We start from the raw sequence: 20,034 nt of genomic DNA, 5'->3' as shown, positions 1-20,034 counted from the left end.
GTTCATGGTTTTCTTCAGGCTATCCAGACGATGCCCCAAAAGTGTTTTCTAATTACAACACAAAAGCTGTTCCCCCAAATATATCAACTTTACTAATCGTAAATCAATTTTCTGTAAGCACAGAAGAAAACAAGACAGAGCCATAACTGCACAATAACTTTAAAATAAACATTAGTTCTAAATAAGCCGTGACAAGGAACTTCGTAGGCCTTCATTTTATTTCATCAAATAACCTTTGATCACAAAGGAGTGAACTCTTCGACCTGCTTTACTTGTACATAGCCCAAACTGAAAAAAAAAAAGAATAAGGTCACACAGTCCCACACACACTTCTCTTAATGCAGGCCTACCATTACGTCGCAGAAAAACCACAGCACTTGGAAAATAAATTATAGCGTCCTGTATTGTGAGTTTCGTTGACATTTCGGGGTCACAGCAGAAGGTAGAACAAGCGTACCTGAGCAATGATGCTTGTCTGAGCCCGTCGTTGCATATTTCATAGCGTGTGGGTAAGGTACTGTAAACAAGGCATTTGGTGTAGGCCTAGAGTGGGCTATAGAAATGAAGGTGGATGCGATCCAGTGACCACCATTTAAATATTTACAATACATAAATCCTTTAATGTATCTGCTATTTTATGTGGCCGTAAAATTTGATTTCTCTCACAAGAAAAGAAGACTGGAGATGTTTTAAGGACAAAGTCGTGAGAATATGTGAACCTTCTGTGCAGAAAACTCGACTCAATTAATTATTTTAAATCTCTCAATACCTCAATAAATGACCGTTAGTCTTCATTTCGGAATTGAAACGTCTCATCTCTTTAAATACCGCAAAACGTGAATTATTTTCCATGTATGTCATTGAATGTATACGAGATGTACGAGGGTCGCTCATTAAGTAATGCCCCACATTTTTTTTCTCAGCCAATAATGAAGATAGAAAAGTGTACTTTTACATGCTTGAGATTTGATGTTTCCCGCGTTCGTGTACGGAGTTTCAAATGATTCCAACCAATAGCGGAGCTGTAGTGAACTGTTAAAATGGCGTCTGTGAACGACTCTCGTTACAAGCAACGAGCTGTAATTGAATTCCTTGTTGCTGAAAAAGAAACGGTGGTGAACATTCATAAACGTTTGTGTGCTGTGTATGGAAGCTGTGCAGTCGATAGGAGCACCGTTGGTCGCTGGGCTAAGAGAGTTAAAGCTTCAGGAAGTGAAGAAACCGAGCTCCGTGATCTGCCGCGCTCTGGGCGTCCTGCCACAGCCACCACTCCAGACATGTTGAACCGCGCGGATGCCATTATTCGTGAGGATCGGCGCATCACAACTCGACAATTGGCCCAACAGCTTTCAGTCAGCAATGGAAGTGTGATTGCAATTATCCAGGCTCTCGCATATTCGAAGGTGTGCGCAAGATGGGTTCCACGAAGTCTCACAGCAGACCACAGGATTCAAAGGAAAACGATTTCTTCTGAATTGTTGGAGCGTTTTGATGCTGAGGGAGAGGTCTTTCTGTCCCGGATCATTACAGGTGACGAAACCTGGATACACCACTTCGAGCCGGAGTCAAAAAAGCAGTCAATGGAGTGGCAACATCCTCAATCACCGAGAAAGAAGAAATTCAAGACAACTCCCTCCGCCGGAAAAGTTATGATGACTGTCTTTTGGGACAGTGATGGGGTCATTCTTGTGGATGTGATGCCAAGAGGTGCGACCATCAATTCAGACGCGTACATCAGGACCCTGAAAACCCTCAAGAAGCGTTTTCGACGAGTTCGGCCTCACAAGCATCCAGCAGAAATTTTGCTCCTGCACGACAATGCACGCACTCACACAAGTCTAAGAACCCGGGAAGAAATCACCAAATTGGGTTGGACGGTGCTACCCCATCCACCCTACAGTCCAGATCTGGCACCCTCCGACTTCCATCTCTTTGGGCCACTTAAAGATGCTATCCGCGGAACAAGATTTGAAGATGACGAGAGCGTGATTCAAGCAGTGAGGACATGGCTACGTGCACAGGACAAGAGCTGGTACCGGCAAGGCATGCATGCACTTGTTCCACGCTGGCGTAAAACCGTACAAGTTGATGGGGACTATGTGGAAAAATAGTATGTGTAAAGGAAACATTGATTTATATTGTCACTAAATTTGAGCCATCTTGAATAAATATGTTCTGAGGAAAAAAATGTGGGGCATTACTTAATGAGCGACCCTCGTATATTTTATGTTACGCAGGTACCAGTTTTTTTTTGTAAGACCAATCGTTTTTAACCAAGATGATTACATCTTCAAATTCTGTACTTCACAAACACAGTACAAGCTGCCACATGTTAAGAAGTTACAGGTTCATCAAAATGAAAGGGAAAACGATGGTCAAGAGATGCAAAATTTCTCAACACTATTCTCGCTCGAGTTAAGTTTCTCAATCACATCAACCCAGAAATGAGGTCATAAGACTGTGAAAAGAATCCGAGAGGAAGGACGCTAATTTTCAGGAATAAATTTAAAGATCATCTCTTGTTACGACACGACAGTACGCCACAGCGTTACATGGTCAAAACTGGAACATCGTGCCCTTGCTGAGGGGGTACATTTTAAAACCTAGATGAAGTAAGGGTACATAATGAAACATAACCTGTGACAAACGGAAATATCCTATTTACACGGTTCATTTGTCAAATTTTAACACGGTACACCTAAAAACAAGCCTACCCCCGCTCAGTGGAAAAACCACCACACGAAACAAATCAAACAGGCTATAGAGACGAAATTCTGGGATTCCACATTTAGAATATTTGGAGGGTTGCGAATAAAGTGTTGCCCAATTCCGCTCGTCAGACCAGAATGAATATTAAGGGTATTTTAAAGAATATCCTTCACATCTTCAGACACTGCTACCGTAAACTCGCCTCATAGAACGTACGGCACAAACAAGAGCTTTAAACCAACAGTTAATACTGGACCATGACATAAATAAAGTTCAATTCCTCTATCAGCAAAATGTCGTAACTTACGTGCGTCTCAGTGGTTTATTAATATCCCACAATTTCTCGTCCCAGCAAATTCCAATATGTAGATGATTCTCCTTAATCAGAAATTACCCTAAAAACGCAACTCCGACGTATCTCACATACTATTACGTATCAGTGTCACTATAATTAATGACCAACAAATTGCGTCACATTCTTACACGTACATAAAATCTCAATATATAAGTCTATAATAACAGGTTTTCTGTCTCATACACAGCGAAGAATCATCTAATAATCTAATCGGCGAATAATTTCCAATCCTTTATTTTGTCAACCAATGAGAATACTAAGCTTACGTGTAATCCGATATCAAGGATTATAGGACTACTTTGCGTGCGCACTATATATAATTCGAAGCCCCGTGATGCCATAACACATTCATTCCACACTTGCTTGAATAAAAATCATCTTTAGCGTATCACTCCAGCTTGAATATAAAAAGGTAAGAACTTCACTTACAAACATCATTCTCAAATTCCAATACAGTTCAAATAACAGCAGCAATGGCAGATGAGTGAGAGAGGCAAATTGGATACAAATCGAAAACACCTATCATTATAGGAATAGTCTTCACACTTCTTATTTCTGTTATAATAGGCTGGCTGGCTGCCTGTTCTTTCCGGTCAAATACAATCCCTCTACCTCTTCGTGGGTCTACCTACGTCTCTTTTTCCTTGTGGCGACTTGTCCCTTGCAATTTTGCAGATTCTTTGTGGATCCATTCTGCTGAAATGGTCATTCCAGTGTCTTCTCGTATCAAACACCCACGCAGATACCGACTGAATGTCACACTCAGCTTGAATGTCCTCGCTTCTGACTCTGTCTCTCAAAGTTTTTATTTCGGTGATTTCTAATATCTGTCTAGTTTTTGCTGTATCACATCTAGTTTCAGCAGCATATGTCACAATTGGTCGTACGACTGCTTTGTAAATTCGGTATTTAGCACTTGCATCGAAGAACCTATCGTGTCATATCCCGTCATTCAATCAACCTGGTATTCTGGATGCTTCACAGCTAGAGTTTGAACGTCATTTCTTGCTGTTCCTTGACTAATTATGTTCACTCCCAGATAATTAAAATTAAATACTTGTTCAATTACTTTTCTTTCGACTTCAAGTTTACACTTCGTCTTTTAAGTTGATGTAGTCATGTTATACTGCTTACTTTTTTAATTAAAAGTGTGCAAGAGTCTTTGTAAATCATCTTCTGATTCTTCTATTAACACCTCGACATCTGCGTAGCATATTATGCATTTTATATATTCACACTGCGATGCTTAATAGTCTGAAGCCAGAAACTCAACTAAATAAAATTTAAAAATTAAGTTCCTGCCTAAATTAAAACACAAAGCGTCTCCATTACAAATATCAACTGGTTAATGATATTTATTCTGAAAATCAGCCAAAGCGCACAAATACGCTGTGGGCAAAATGAGGAGTTATGAATGTTAACGCAATATAGTAATACATAGCCACCAATGAGCTTTAAAGGTTAAATATAAATATAAATATATATATATATATATATATATATACACTTCTGTATGAGAATACACATTAATTAAACAAATCACGCGCAATACAAATTTAGTATCAGTACGTTACATTAGTACCTGCCGAATGCTTCTTCAGGGCGTGAATTAAATATAAGGTGTACATTTAATTCGTTCCAGAAAACAGTTTCTGTTAAATATTTCTATACATTATAATGACGAACAACAAACCATCAACAGCAATTATGTTCGTGTAAATTAAGATAAAACTTAATTTACACGGAAGGACTTTATTTTTCAGATTTGGGGTTACGATGTTTCAGTCGGCACGTCTGCTAAATCTCGTTCTACTGTGCTTGCTTGAATCCGTCACAGCACGCAGCAAGCCAAGCATCGTTGGCAGCTTCGGCAACGTTTTAACTGATCTAATGAAACAACAAGAAAGCGAACCTAAAGAGGAACGCCATCTGATGCATGAATACGACTTCATCATAGTTGGTGCAGGATCTGCGGGGTGTATTCTGGCCAACCGTCTCACCGAGGTCCCGGAATGGAAGGTCCTTCTGATAGAAGCTGGTGGGCAAGAAACCTTCTTAATGGACATACCTATTCTAGCAAGCTTCACGCAATTCACATCAGCTAATTGGAACTACAAAACAGTGCCTTCAGGCACATCATGTCTCGGGTTTCGAAATGCACAGTGCAAGTACCCTCGTGGTAAAGTTATGGGTGGAAGCAGTACTCTGAATTACATGGTCTATACTCGTGGACACCCAAAGGATTACGACAAATGGGCTGCAGATGGAAACGAGGGCTGGTCTTATGAAGACGTTTTTCCTTATTTTATGAAGTCCGAAGACATGACGATACCTGAATTGGCAAAAGACACAAAACACCACTCAACAGGTGGCTACTTAACAATCAGCTATGCTCCATACCGTACACCACTAGCCGAAGCTTTTATACAATCAGGTCTTGAGACGGGGCAGAATGTTGTTGATTACAACACAGACACACTAATAGGATTCAGTTTCATACAGAGTACAATGCAAAACGGAACTCGATGCAGTTCTTCAAAAGCTTTCCTACATCCAATACGAAACAGGAAAAACTTACATGTCACAAAAATGAGTACAGTCACGAAAATACTAATACACCCAGAGACGAAACAAGCAGAAGGTGTTCAGTTCGTTCGGGGGGGCAAACGGTACATAATACGAGCTAGTAAGGAAATAATTTTATCGTCAGGAGCAATAAATTCACCACAACTCCTCATGCTATCTGGCATAGGACCTCGTCGACATTTGGAAAGCTTAGGTATTAAAGTAATTCAGAATCTAGATGTAGGGTACAACCTAATGGACCATATGGCCCTAGGCGGCCTAACTTTCATCGTCAATCAGAGCATCTCTTTGAGAACAGACAATATCTTACGGAATCCAGATAACATTGCAAATTATTTTGCGTATCACAAAGGCCCTATATCAGTTGCAGGAGGATGCGAGGCTCTTGCCTTCTACGATCTAAAGGATCCTAAGAATCCACAAGGATACCCCGATATCGAACTTATATTTCTAGGTGGTTCATTCGTGTCCGAACGAACACTACGGGAAAACGTTGGTATTCGTCCCGAACTTTACAATTCAGTGTACAAGCCAATAGAACAGTATGACACATGGACGGTGGTGCCGATGTTAATGCGACCGAAAAGTAGAGGAAGGATAATGCTGAGAGACAGAAATCCATTTCATAAGCCTTTAATCGACCCCAATTACTTTCAATATGACGAAGACTTGGACACTTTGGTTGGGGGTGTCAAGAAGGCCATTGAGCTCAGCAAGACGAAAGGATTCCAGGAATTTGGAACCAAACTGCACGACACCCCTATCCCTGGATGTAAGAAACACGTTTTTGGGTCGGATGATTACTGGAGATGCGCAATAAGACATCTCACTTTCACAATATACCACGTGTCTGGAACCTGTAAAATGGGTCCAAAGTGGGACTCTGGTGCCGTAGTGGACCCCAGGCTAAGAGTATACGGAATCAAGGGTCTCAGAGTGGTAGATGCATCAATTATACCTGAAATACCAGTAGGTCATACAAACGGGCCGACGTATATGATAGCTGAGAAGGGAGCTGATCTCATAAAACAAGACTGGGGCGTAACTACTAATAATATCACATAGCGTCGGCTGGCTACACGTTGTGTAAATTCAATGTAATCAATACCCTGATGTCTAAGAATAAGATATTGAATAAAAAATTTCAACATTGTGACAAAATGTCTGGCAATTAACCCTGACAGACGTTTCAGAGGAGGTCGCTGCCTCCACGAACACCTTGATGATGGAGGCAATAAACTCCTCTGAAACGTCGGTCAATATGTATTAGACTACATGATGCTAATCCCAGAAGACAATCATATTCATACCTAGTCTATACCACATTTCACCAAAATCCATTTAGTAGTTTCTGAAATTAAACATACTGACGGACAATGGGCCTGTAAATATGGTTTCATTTTATGCACTTTGTGAAAGCAAACATTTCAAGAACCACATATTTGCGTTTCCCATCTTCAAGGCTGGGGGTGATCAAATAAAATAAGAAGGGCGGAACGTGTAGCATGGATTGGGAGAGGAAATATGAGGACAAAACTTTAGCCAAGAAACCTAAGGAAAGAGACCACAAGCGTGGAAGGATGATTTTAAGATGAAGGGTAGGACGGAGGATTCAGGTCTATTACAGGTTATGAACATGCCAACCTACAAGTACATGTACCCATCCTTTTGAAATAAAAATTCCCTCCCCGTATGCCCCCGCTCTTTCTCTCTCTCTTTCTCTCTCTTATCCGAACAAACAGTTGGGAACGGTGGAGTTCAGTGAAAGACTGGAATATAGTTTCATACTTTTATGCTATAAACAACGATTCTTGCATGAACTGGTGGCATTTTTAATTGCCGTACATTATAAAATTATTACAATTAATTTCTGAAATTAATAAAACCAAACCGTGGTAACATCCTCCTCTTCAACTAAATATTTCTCCCTTCTACTGTAACAAATCGAACGCTGCTAGGGAAGACATGTGGATGGTTGCTTCAAAGAAGACCAGATCTATGCCAAAATTGGACTCAATTTGTTAAGCATATAGAAATTTGCCTTATTTTGAAGTATCAGACGTAGAAATAAACAGCGGGCTAATCTACAAGAACAAAAAATCTGCAATAACATAAAACGTGTAGGCTCATCTCGATCTCACCGTCTACTTTTATAAAAAGGCACACTAAACCACACGTAATTTGTATCTTTCATAATCTTATAAAGTGGAATCTGCGAAACCATGTTTAACTGACTTTATTTCCTGTATCTAGGTTATAATAGATTGGTTAGACCACTGTTGTTCCAAGAACTTCGCGTGGTTACAAAGGAAGACAGTACTCCAAGACGCATTTCCATAATTGTGAAGCATCTCATAATGTTTGTTAGCAACCGGTATGCATAACTGTGGCATCAACACTCATGTGTGTGTCCTCTAGCGATCCCATTATCCTACCTGCAGGTTCTTACTGCAGGCGACAATACTTAAAACAATGGACACACACTTCACCGCCATAAATTCACATTTGCGACAACCAAACACTACACAGAAAGACGGGAGCACAACAGTGCGGATATAAGCACACAAAAGACAAGCGTACACATCGCTTGTTGAGTTCACTGGTTACTTAATTCACGCCTGTCCTTTGTGTTTTTGCGTAACATCAACTACATCACTGTTCTCTCAGTTCAATGGTCTAAATAAATAGATTGTCGACAGCTTACCTAAAAGGACCAAATTCAAGATCCGGCACTAAAATTTCACTTAGGCTTATTGCATTATTTATGTACAGTTCTACAGTCGATGACACGATTCTTCAAGTTTAACAACACAAGTATCCACATCTTCGTACATATGATTTGCAAAACTGGTTTCATTTCGAGGAGTAGACGTAGACGGGAGAATAACATTCAAATGGATCCTAAATGAATACGGTGTTAGGTATGACTGCATCTAAAGATAATTTCAAAGACTCAGAAAAGCGCTATACATATGCGAAATATATCTACTAGAAAAATTTGTGATTCCTCGTCAAAAAATGACGTCATCAACAATGTCAACTTATATTTGTTTATACTCGGCATTGTTGTGGAACACAACAATGCCGACACAACAATGCCGAGTATACTATAAAAATTTGTGAATCCTCATTGTCGTCAAAAAATGACGTCATCAACAATGTCAACTTATATTTGTTTCACAACAAAAACTATCAAGCCAGTCGCATGATCTCAGCTCCAGAAGCAGCACATCGTATTCTTAAAAATTGACTGACAGTTGGCCTAAAACACCAGGAAAGTGAAAGAATACGTTATCAAGTATTTGAAGTACAAACTCCAATAAGGTAAGCTGATACTCATTCGATATATTACGATTAAGAAAGTATTATGAAAACTGTCTTTATGATCGATTTTAAGACGAAGATTTGCAAGGGTGGGGCTGGACGTAAAAAGTTGTCTGAACAAGAACAGCTGGCCTCTGAACAGCGACGTAAAGAACTACAACATCAGACCTATTTAACAAATAATGAAAAGCCAGTCGCATGATCTCAGCTCCAGAAGCAGCACGTCGCATTCTTAAAAATTGACTGACAGTTGGCCTAAAACACCAGAAAAGTGAAAGAAGACGTTATCAAGTATTTGAAGTACCAACTCCAATAAGGTAAGCTGATACTCATTCGATATATTACGATTAAGAAAGTATTATGAAAACTGACTTTATGATCGATTTTAAGACGAAGATTTGCAAGGGTGGGGCTGGACGTAAAAAGTTGTCTGAACAAGAACAGTTGGCCTCTGAACAGCGACGTAAAGAACTACAACATCAGACCTATTTAACAAATAATGAAAAGCCAGTCGCATGATCACTGCCCCAGAAGAAGCACATCGCCTCCGAACAGCGACATAAAACTATTTAAGAAATGTTTGGTTTCTTACTCAAGGGTTAAAACACTTGAATGAGACACTAAACTAACCCCCCTTCGGGGGGGGGGGGTCCGTTTTAAACACTTGACCAACCCCCCCCCCCCCCCCCGAGGAGCTCCTAAAGGAGCGCTCTGCTCTAGTAACATAAAATTCGCCAACGATATTAATAACAGACGTTAACACACTAATAAAATTAGGATAATAAAAAAGCCGATTAAGTAGGTTATAATTATGAATTTCTGAGTAAGAATACTTCAAAAGATATAGCAAAGAAAATGCTTTGGTGTGTTTAGTTTAACTGTCTTCTACGAAGCAAATAAAATCATTTACCGTACATGGTAACGAATATATCAGAGCAGTGCATGCAACTGAAAACTTTGTGAAATAGTGTGGAGGAATCTATATCGCTCGCTCGCCCTTTTCACCTAGTGTTTTGTGTGTGCGTGCGTGTATATTTATATACGGTTAGGGAGAGTTCTAAATATTGATCCAGATATCTGCTGAAGACAGACGGACTAACACTACAGTTATACAAACTCGCTTTCGTAGTTCATGACATCGAACAGCGGTAACAGAAACAGGGGAGGAGACGTGAACTCCACTAAACAGCTCAAAAATAAAAGCATGAAATGCGGACATTTCATTTCCACTGCATCTGAGCAGACACAAAACAGCCTAAATCACAAAATAAACGCGTACTTCACCAATAAACAGGTTTTTCTTCTGATCACTCGACGACTGTCTTGGCTACAGGTCCTACTACTCACGTTACCGACCCACGGCCGAGAGTCAGTCGTTTTGGATCATACACGACAACCTATGCAAGGATGAGGAACAAGCAAGAACCGAAACTATTAAATTATATATAATTCTGTACCTTGTGTTCTCACATCACGATGTATTCAGAAACGCCGCTTTCCCACGTTCTCTCTCACAAGAGAACCAACCGGACACCCAAACACCCTTCCGAGGGCACCAAGGTGGACGGAGGCAACCGCTGAAGTACTATCATCTGATTCATGTTGCGTTACGAACAAGACCTCGCTTTAAAATTCTAATCCTTTTCATCTAGATTTAACTATAGAAAAAATTATCTCTTCATCGTCCTCAGCATAGCATCACCACAATGGAAGAAATCCAGAACGTCTAATGTAATAGCAAAAGTAGTTCGCCGTGTCAGTGCGGCATCTTCTCCACCATGACTGTCATGCGGAAAGTCTAAACAGCAGTCTACAGGCTAAAATAGGAATTCAGTATACTCATTCATACGAGATTTGTGGTTCTCACACTGGTGAAAATGTCAATGTTGATCTTCCAGGAAGAAAACGCCGAGTGGACTTTTGGGCAGATACCAACGTTGAGCATTGAATATGGAGGCAGTATATTCCTCCGAAACGGTATCCACCTATAGATCCACACGGCGTTACAACACAGACATGCAATATTTTCAATTATTACGCAGGTTAGCTCAATAGGCTACTTTTATTCCGAAGACACGTGGTCTATAAAGGCTACTACCACGGGATTTACTTGGAAGGAGTAAAGAAAACCACAAAAAATGTCAGGATAGCCAGTCTCCTGGCATAAACGAGTCAAGCAACACTCAACGCACATTACAAAATATAAATAATAAACATCAGATATAAAATACCCGCAAAACAACGTGCAATTCACAACTTAGTCAAAACAGTAACCATTATTATTTTTCATTGATTAGTTCTTGATTTATTTAATAAAGCTTTCTCAATTGGATAGGCTGTGTAGCATGTGAAGGTAGGATGACTGTGTGAACGATGAATTAGAAGAATGCGAAAGGAAATGATTGCAGCCCATTTTAAGGCACTAATCCAATAATCTCAAGGAGGGACTGAGGTAAACCGTGACTGTAATATTATGTCTGAAAAATCAATTTAAACTGCATTTCTTACTTGTAGAACAGTGGCAAACTCAGAAAGACGAAAACTGCTTATTGAGAAACTTCACTAGTTGCACACTTCGCCAGATTTTATTTCATTAGTGATCAAATAACGGACTAAACGACGAGACGTACAAACACTTGTGGAACAGATAAGAAATGTGCGCAACATTTCAGTCAGAAAACCCTACGGAAGACGCCATATGCGATATTAAGACAGATCTAAAAAAAAGTGTGTGAACTACAATCAATTGGTTCACGATAGGTTTTTCTTAACGGGTCTTTGCAAACATCGTAAAGAATCATCGGGTTCCGTAAAAGGTGGGAGATTTCTTGACCGGCTTCTCAAGAAAGTCTCTCCATGAAATTCGTTAGTTACAATGAACATACGTAATTCTCACGGAATTTGTAACCAGCACGCAGCTCGATTGGCAATTATTTTCAGTCGCATACTCCAGAAAACTGGATCTCACAATCAGAATGGTTAAAAGCCTCTCCTATGATCATATACTGTGCTCATCAGGGATGGGGAGGGCTTCTTGTGGCAAAAGACGCGTACTTTCATTGCATTACAAATACTGAAGATTTTAGATATGAAAGACCATAGTTCTACATACCACGGGCGAAAAACACAATATTTCGCTTTTGGTCTGGTCTTAACACCATGCCAAAGTAATTCATGGACGCATAGCCCAGACACAACAACTGCAATACTGATATGACGGTATTAGTTCGTTTGTCTTCTCTCAGTAAAAAAGTCAATAACTTTCAGGGATGGAAACTCAACTGCGACTTTATACAGCAGGCAATTCATACAACGGAATGTAACATGAAGGTATAGAACATGAACTGGTTAATGAAGACTTTCTATCCATGTGATGATGTAAGACGAGAATTCCTAAAATCGCAATGGTACATTAGGACAAAGAGCCTTCTCAAAACCAAAACGTCTGAACTGCAAGTGTGTATACAAAATATATAAAAACGTAAGCACAAGAGGCTTATGCCTAACCAGGCATCCATCCTGCTTTATCTAATTCCAACACTTCCTTTTATCCACAACACGTATCCTCCGCTACAACAATTCTGTCACTGCACCAAGCCCTCATATTCATTGACTTCCACAACACGATGTGGTCTTACATCAAACATCAAAGGCATATACAAAAAAGCTGCACTTCATAAGGAATGCGTCAAATCAAACCAGTTTTTGTAAAACAAAAGTGGAAAGATGTACTCCAACTGGGGTACATATATTTTCCAAATGTCTTCTTTGTTATTTTAAATATCTCACTGGCCTCCATATATATCCACTGTTGACAAAAATCTTTAACTGAAACAATAACTGTTTTCTTTTCCATATCACCAAATATTTTATTGCACTCAACTAAATATCTTAATATTGCCAGGTATGTTTCTCTGAAACAGGCCAGCTTCACTTCATATCCTACCAAAATTTGTGGCATATTTAAATCTTGAATTAGAATTATCATCAGGGATTAGGCACTAATGCCTGTTCTGGCTTCAAATTGATCTTCCCATTTTCTTCTTGGCTGACCTCGATCTCTTTTCCCGCTAGGTTTGTAGCTGAGCGCAGCTTTAGGAAGTCTGTCTTCAGACATTCGTTCCACATGTTCTTTCCATTTTCTTCTATATTCTCCATTTTGTTGATTACATTAGGAGTAGGTTGTAATTACAATTATATATGTATTAAATCACATTAACTTAATTACTGGTTAACTGTGTATTTTATTAAAGAACAGAAAGAAAAATAAATTAAGAATAATATTCCCAAGAGGTTATATTGTTACAAAATTTACCACATTATACAGCATCAAAATAATTTCTCTTTGCACTTCATTAAATATTTGCCATATCCAAAAATATTTCACCAGCATAAACCAAAATTAAATTCAAATGATAAATAATTCTGAAGATCCTAGCCATGCATCAGTACATGCAGTCATCTGTCAGTTTTTTCACTGCACAGGCCCAGGTCTGCTCTCAGGGCACTCCAGATGAGATGATTGGCACTGGGTCAGGTTTCTTTCCGAGTGCTTTCATTTTCCCCTGGCAATATCATTCCATACTCACTCATGTACCATCTGGGCAATTGAATATGAACCTGTTATCAGCCTCAGTTCTACAGAGACAGTCTCACCCCATCAAAACAATAACAATAGTGTAGAACCAAACCAAATTTGAACAAAACCCACCCAGACGTTTCACAGACAAAACATGTAAAAAAACAGATATAGCAACCGATTCTATATTGTGCATTCATATTATGCACTTAAAGAAATGCATAATTCAGTACATGAATTTTCTAAACAATTGGTAGTAGTCGGTCTAAAATAACATTTACAGCTAAGAACACTCGTCAAGGATTTCTTGGTACATTAAAAGTTATTCCGGCAAAGAACAATGCAGCAGGCATCTGTAAAAGGGTCACACATAGTAATGAATGTCAGCACTCAGACATAAATGACAAACAATAACATTTACCTGAGTTAAACATAAACAGTTCATAAAAACAGAACATGTGTGTTCTTTTCAAAAAAATAGGGAGAGTAACATGAGAAATCTGGTTATGCCATACTCTGAAGCCAAGGAAATATAAGCACAGGTGGGGCTTCATGTACTCAGATAAGAGGCTGTTTGCTTTCTTCAAGGGAAAATGTATCCAATCACAGCCAGTGAAAGCAAGAAAATGCAATGTTTTTTCATTGAAAATATTAATAATAATAAAAAATAATAATCTGTGGCATAACAGCCCTCTGAGAGCCAAAGCCGATTAGCTGGCTGCTGGCATCACGTTCACATGCCTAAGCAGAGGTGAATGATCATCCAATCAGATTTAGGGTGACGTGTGGTCAGCACGACGAACCCCCAGCCATTAACCGGATTATGCTACCCATTGTAGCTCCCCAATTTCCTCACGATGCTGGGTTGGCACCGGTCGAAAATCTCATGAGAAATTTCTTTCCCAGAGACTCGAACCAGCGCGCATTCTGTATCACTGGTCCAAAGCATGATGCCTCAGACCACACAGCTACAGCGTGGGACTTGAAAATATTAGAACAAATAAAATTACATTTAATACCAATTATTCAAATATTTCTTGTGAAAACAACTAACTACATGCAGCAGAGCCCTTCTTCAGAAGGTAATAGACATTCCACTAGTCAAGAAATTCCCATGTTCACAAGAGCTCACTGCTGGATCCTATTTGGAACTACATGAATCCAGTCCATATCCAAATAAATCACTTCTTTAGAATAAATTTTAGTACTCTCCTAACAGGTAGGCAGTTCTCTTACCATTTGATATCCAAAGCAGGAAAGTTGAAATGTTATCTAATGAAACTGCATAACCATATTCGAAATATATCTCAAGAAAAACTCTTCAAAGCGATTAATTTCATCTCATTTAAATCTAAGAACAGATTTGTAACATAAATTATGTACCTTAGTAACTAGCTGTGGTGGCAAAAATCTATGAGCTTAGACATACAATTTTCTTTGTAATCCTTCATACAATTTCTTTGCCAAAATTTCTATCACCAAATTACAAATACTGTAATCTGTGATGCATTATTATACTAGGTTTAATGTGATGTAACTTCAAACTGAGATAGCAAAATAAGGACCATGTGGGTTTGTCTCCTTGCTGTGCAGCATCTATCTGTTAACAACTTTATCTCACTAAATGCATACAAAAACTATCAAGCATAAAATAACAATAATTACATGTGAATTCATGTAACAAACAATATTTGTAACTTCACTTTCAGCTTATTACGTCGAAAAGAAATTAACGATTTATATGCTGCCTTTGTAAACATTGTGATTGAAAAACAACGTGAAGTTACGCCTACCTGATACTATGAGCGCCTCGTTCGGTCCAACGGTGTATATATTTCCCATTGCTGATGTAATCTAAGCCACAGTATTCACACACAATAACTAAAAGCCCACTAATCACCACAACGTTTAAATAATATCAACACATCATCCTAAAATTAGCCAAACTAATAGCCCTGACAAGTTCCTACTAGTTCCTGTCGTTGTGATGCTGTCCCATCATGCTTTGCCTAGGCACAATCGATAGACTGCCGCTTCTTTGCAAAACTAAAAGCATGATTTGTTTCTATAGCAATATTGAGAGTGTACAACTTTCAAGTCCTCCACTGTATAAATATGGTTGTAAATGTGATAGTAAATATTCTAAATTGTGTTATTTATAGCAAATGTAATCGTGACACATATAAACATCACTTTTAACAGGAGGACCTGGGTAATTCTATCGTGTCTAATGGAAAACGTCCCATGCATTTCCATTGGCCAACGATTTAAAAGCACTCACATGTAGCAACCAATAATGTTAAAGATGTATGTAGTATGGAATCTTGGGAAATTAATGGTGGACCAAGGTTTCTGAAAGAATAGTAATTAAAAGGAATCAATTTTACTTGACGTCTTCGAATCTTATAGAGACGTATGCGGCATGTGATAAAGTAGCATATTGAACTAAATATATGTTTCAAGTTTATTGTAGTATTGTGTGTATTTTATTACTGGAATTTTGTCTTAAGTGCTTAAAATGCTGGTTTAAAATATCGTCATTTTTGCTATTTGCAGGTATATACAGTTCCTTTAAATATGTCTGAAGCAAGTGATCTCGACCGTCAAATTGAGCAACTAAAGAAATGTGAAATTATTAATGAATCGGAAGTCAAAGCGTTATGTGCCAAAGCTCGAGAGATATTAGTAGAAGAGAGCAACGTTCAAAGGGTTGACTCTCCAGTTACAGTAAGTATGACACTGAATAAACGGTTAGTGCAGTCGCCTCAGCTGCAGTGGAATTCACATCTGTAAAAAGAACAATAAAATACTACACCATCCAAAATATGAAATATATGAAGAACTACTTGATCAATGACTTAATGGGAGCAAAGTTAATTCAGTTGCATTGGTTACACAGCTGTGTATGTAAGAGGAATCAACTGAATTAAATTGAATTTTAATTATTACTTCATTTTTTAAAAGATGTAATTTTTTTCGTATAATAGGTGTGTGGAGATATACATGGACAGTTTTATGATTTGAAGGAATTGTTCAAAGTGGGAGGTGACGTTCCTGAAACAAATTACTTATTTATGGGAGACTTTGTAGACCGGGGATTCTACAGTGTTGAAACGTTTCTTCTCCTACTAGCATTGAAGGTAATTTTGAACAGTTATCAAATACCAGAAGAACTCAGGATTCTGCAAACTATGTTTGAGATACTGGTTCAGATACCATTTTATTTTTATCATTTGTAAATAAATACAGCTTTATTTTTAAAAATGTGAACTATCTTATTCATGTGTTTTTAAGTAGCTTTCATTATTTATGGAATAGAAACTCATAAAAGTGGAAATATTCAAAGGCAAACTGTATTTGTTTGGTGAAAAATATCAGAAATATATTCTGTCCTAGCCTATTTGATGGCTTAACTTAAATTATACAGTTTTTTAGTTAATTTAGAGTATTAACATTTCACAGAAATTGCAATAGTGACATATTGTATCAAAGTGAACATTCTTCAAAACTGACTTGCCAGAGCACTTAGGTCAGTATATTGAGTGACATGTTTAAAATATGAAAGATTATGTTTTGGAATTCTTACAGGTTGCATAACCATGGCAGTGTGTCTTAACACTAAAATTTGTGTAATTATAGGTGAGGTATCCAGATCGTATTACACTCATACGTGGTAATCATGAATCCCGACAAATCACACAAGTATATGGATTTTATGATGAATGCCTCAGGAAGTATGGAAGTATCACTGTGTGGCGGTACTGTACTGAAATATTTGATTATCTTAGTTTGTCCGCCATAATCGATGGAAAGGTAAGAAAAATATTTACAGTGTGTCAGACCTATTTAGTAATTTGTAGTACACACTGCAGGCATGTCATTCCTATTGAGAGATATTGGTTGGATTTCAGTCATATTTCTATGCTGAGAAACCTGAATGAATAGTTGACATGTTTTAATAAAATGTAAATAAATTGACAAATGCAAGTTATTTATGGTGATATACTTCTTGATATAAGTACAGTTAGAAATTGGGCCAAAACATGCAAAAAAGAAGGATGTGGAAAAGCAGTTTTGAATGATCAACCACAAAGTGGAAGGCCTTTAACAGCAACTAACAAATCACATCAGGATCATGTTGATGAACTGATTCATGAAAACCGTCACATTGAACAAAAGGAAATTGTGGAAGCATTAGGCATTTATAAACAGTGAGAAGGGCACATTATCAGTATTCTTGCTTACCAAAAAGTGTGCCAGGTGGGTACCTCGCTTGCTGACTGACGAGATGAAAGCTAAGAGAGTAGACATTTCTCAAAAACTTCTGCAGTATTTTGAAAATGAAGGTAATGGATTCTTGTATTGGATTATCACTGGAAATGAAACATGAGTGAACCGTTACCATCCTGAGAACAAACAGCAGTCAGTGGAATATTGGCACAAGGAGTCACCACAACTGAAAATATTTAAAACTCAAGCCTCATCTGTTAAGGTGATGTTCGCTGCATTTTGGGATGTTAATGGCATAGTTCTTTCTGACTTTTGGAACAAGGATCAACCATTAATTCTAATCCCTATCTATTGGGCCCAACTGAATAGGTACCTGAAGACGGAGATAGAGCCCCATCTCCGAAACGTCGTTCTTCTATTTTATTTCTTAGACGATGGAAAATATCCAAGGAAATTTTTATTCAAATGACTCACCATCGTCACAAACTTTTAGATTTGATATAAGTTCTATTTAAATAATTCTTTTCAGATTTTTTGTGTCCATGGTGGTCTGTCTCCTTCAATACAAACACTTGACCAAATTCGTACGATAGATAGAAAACAGGAAGTTCCTCATGATGGTCCAATGTGTGACTTACTATGGTCAGATCCTGAAGGTAATAATCTCAACTTAATTTCTTAATTTTAATAATCTGTTAATGCCCATGTGTGTTCATATATGTAGTTATCTCATTCTTCACTTCTACATTACAGAGTGAATTTGTTTATATTACTGTAATGTTCAGGATGTTTTTGTTTTGTACAGATACTCAAGGTTGGGGTGTGAGTCCTCGAGGTGCTGGATATTTGTTTGGCTCTGATGTTGTTGCACAGTTCAATGCAGCTAATGACATTGACATGATTTGCAGAGCTCATCAACTTGTAATGGAAGGTTACAAATGGCATTTTAATGAAACTGTATTAACAGTTTGGTCAGCACCAAACTATTGCTACAGGTATTTATGTACACTTGAAACATTTGACATTCAAAGATCAGAGGCTTGTTTAATATAATAAAACATGAAACTCTGTTTAAATGTTGACACAGTGAGTTTTATAGTTGATTTTGTTATCTCACATTCAAGGTTGCTTTGCAGAAAATATAATTTAATTTTGTTTACTGTAGTGTTATGAACTGAGGTATCTCAGTGAATAAATGCAATCTCGTGTCAACTTCTTTCCTAGAAAATTTCTGATTATATATAAGATGTAAAATACATGGTTCCCTTTAAATGTCTTCTTCACTTCATACATTAAGTTTTAGTAATCTGGGTATAAAATATATATTGTCATAATTTTGATTTTTCTCAAAATGACTTATTACTGAGAAATTACATTTGTTCCTAGATGTGGTAATGTAGCAGCTATTTTGGAATTAAACGAACATCTACAAAGAGATTTCACCATCTTTGAAGCAGCACCTCAAGAGAGCAGGGGGATTCCATCAAAGAAGCCCCAGGCAGATTATTTTCTTTGAGGATCCCAAGGGAATGCCAGGATCACTGTACGAAGAAATTGTAAATTTTACATAAAATGGTTGACCACCACTGGTTTTTATTATTTCAGTCAGGGTCAGTGCAGTTGTGGTGAAATTAAGAAAGACTTTTATAGTTGTGTGTACATTTAATGACAACTTTAACAGGTGAGAAGTACTGTTCTCATCCTGTCCTCATTATGTTCATCAGGTCATTCAGCATCTTCATATTTCATTTGTGTGTGAGAATTAGTGTGTTGCAAATGAAAAGACTGGAACTTGCAATGCCATATAGTAAAATTGCAAGTATTTGTGAGTGAATGAGTATGTGTTGAATAGGGAAAAAATGAAGTTGGCATAAAATAAAAGAAGAGGTGTTTCATTTTCATAAACTTTTATGACACTGGTGTTGTTCATGTTGTCTTCTTACAGTGTTTTGTGCTTTAAAGGATTAAGAATTGTATTCACTTTTACATTATCTTCAAAGGCAGTTTAAAAGACCTTAATAAACTTATTGTTTTCTTTACATTCATGAAACTCAAGTGTCAGTGTGTGTGTATGTTGTTATGGCTTTCAGTTTGATCCAAGTGCTGATTTAAATATTGTATTAGGAATAATTTTGTGTTGGCAATTATAATTCTCCTCTTCCCCACACAATGTTCTTTTACTGTAGTTTAACACATGCCAGTGAATGGTATTTTTCCAATATAACAACAGTGCATACTTTTTATGACAGGC

At 37.9% G+C, this 20,034-nt stretch overlaps 3 protein-coding genes across 6 annotated transcripts in view; 2 read left to right on the top strand and 1 right to left on the bottom strand.

The window, feature by feature from the left end:
- The window catches only part of Flo2 (flotillin-2), a 149,495-nt gene extending 133,777 nt beyond the window's left edge, over window positions 1–15,718 (bottom strand). The window contains exon 1 of the mRNA XM_022070022.2: window positions 15,347–15,718. Coding sequence (XP_021925714.2) covers window positions 15,347–15,395 — 49 coding nt within the window. The 5' untranslated portion in view covers window positions 15,396–15,718. The remainder of the gene's footprint in view (window positions 1–15,346) is intronic.
- On the top strand, window positions 3,327–6,811 carry LOC110832751 (glucose dehydrogenase [FAD, quinone]). Its single transcript, XM_087356317.1, has 2 exons — window positions 3,327–3,476; window positions 4,828–6,811. Exon 2 carries the CDS (start codon window positions 4,841–4,843, stop codon window positions 6,713–6,715), a length of 1,875 nt encoding a protein of 624 aa, XP_087212443.1. The 5' UTR covers window positions 3,327–3,476; window positions 4,828–4,840; the 3' UTR covers window positions 6,716–6,811.
- Pp4-19C (protein phosphatase 19C) lies at window positions 8,875–19,833 on the top strand. Of its 4 annotated transcripts, none has more exons than XM_087356497.1 (7): window positions 8,875–8,974; window positions 16,110–16,280; window positions 16,541–16,693; window positions 17,193–17,366; window positions 18,313–18,439; window positions 18,589–18,778; window positions 19,170–19,833. In XM_087356497.1, exons 2-7 carry the CDS (start codon window positions 16,131–16,133, stop codon window positions 19,297–19,299), a joined length of 924 nt encoding a protein of 307 aa, XP_087212623.1. In that variant the 5' UTR covers window positions 8,875–8,974; window positions 16,110–16,130; the 3' UTR covers window positions 19,300–19,833. The 4 variants fall into 4 exon arrangements, with proteins under 4 accessions (XP_087212623.1, XP_021925715.1, XP_021925716.1 ...); XM_022070023.2 differs by lacking the exon at window positions 8,875–8,974 and adding an exon at window positions 15,819–15,966; XM_022070024.2 differs by lacking the exon at window positions 8,875–8,974 and adding an exon at window positions 15,847–15,985.
- The last annotated feature ends 201 nt before the right edge of the window (window positions 19,834–20,034 follow it).

The sequence above is a fragment of the Zootermopsis nevadensis genome, unplaced genomic scaffold (genome assembly GCF_977971745.1).
Source record: "Zootermopsis nevadensis isolate Lab colony 2312 unplaced genomic scaffold, Znev_1.0 Znev_ptg000027l, whole genome shotgun sequence".
NCBI lineage: Eukaryota > Metazoa > Arthropoda > Insecta > Blattodea > Termopsidae > Zootermopsis > Zootermopsis nevadensis.
The sequence above is the reverse complement of the archived record's forward strand: the minus strand, read 5'-3'. Positions and strand labels throughout refer to the sequence as shown.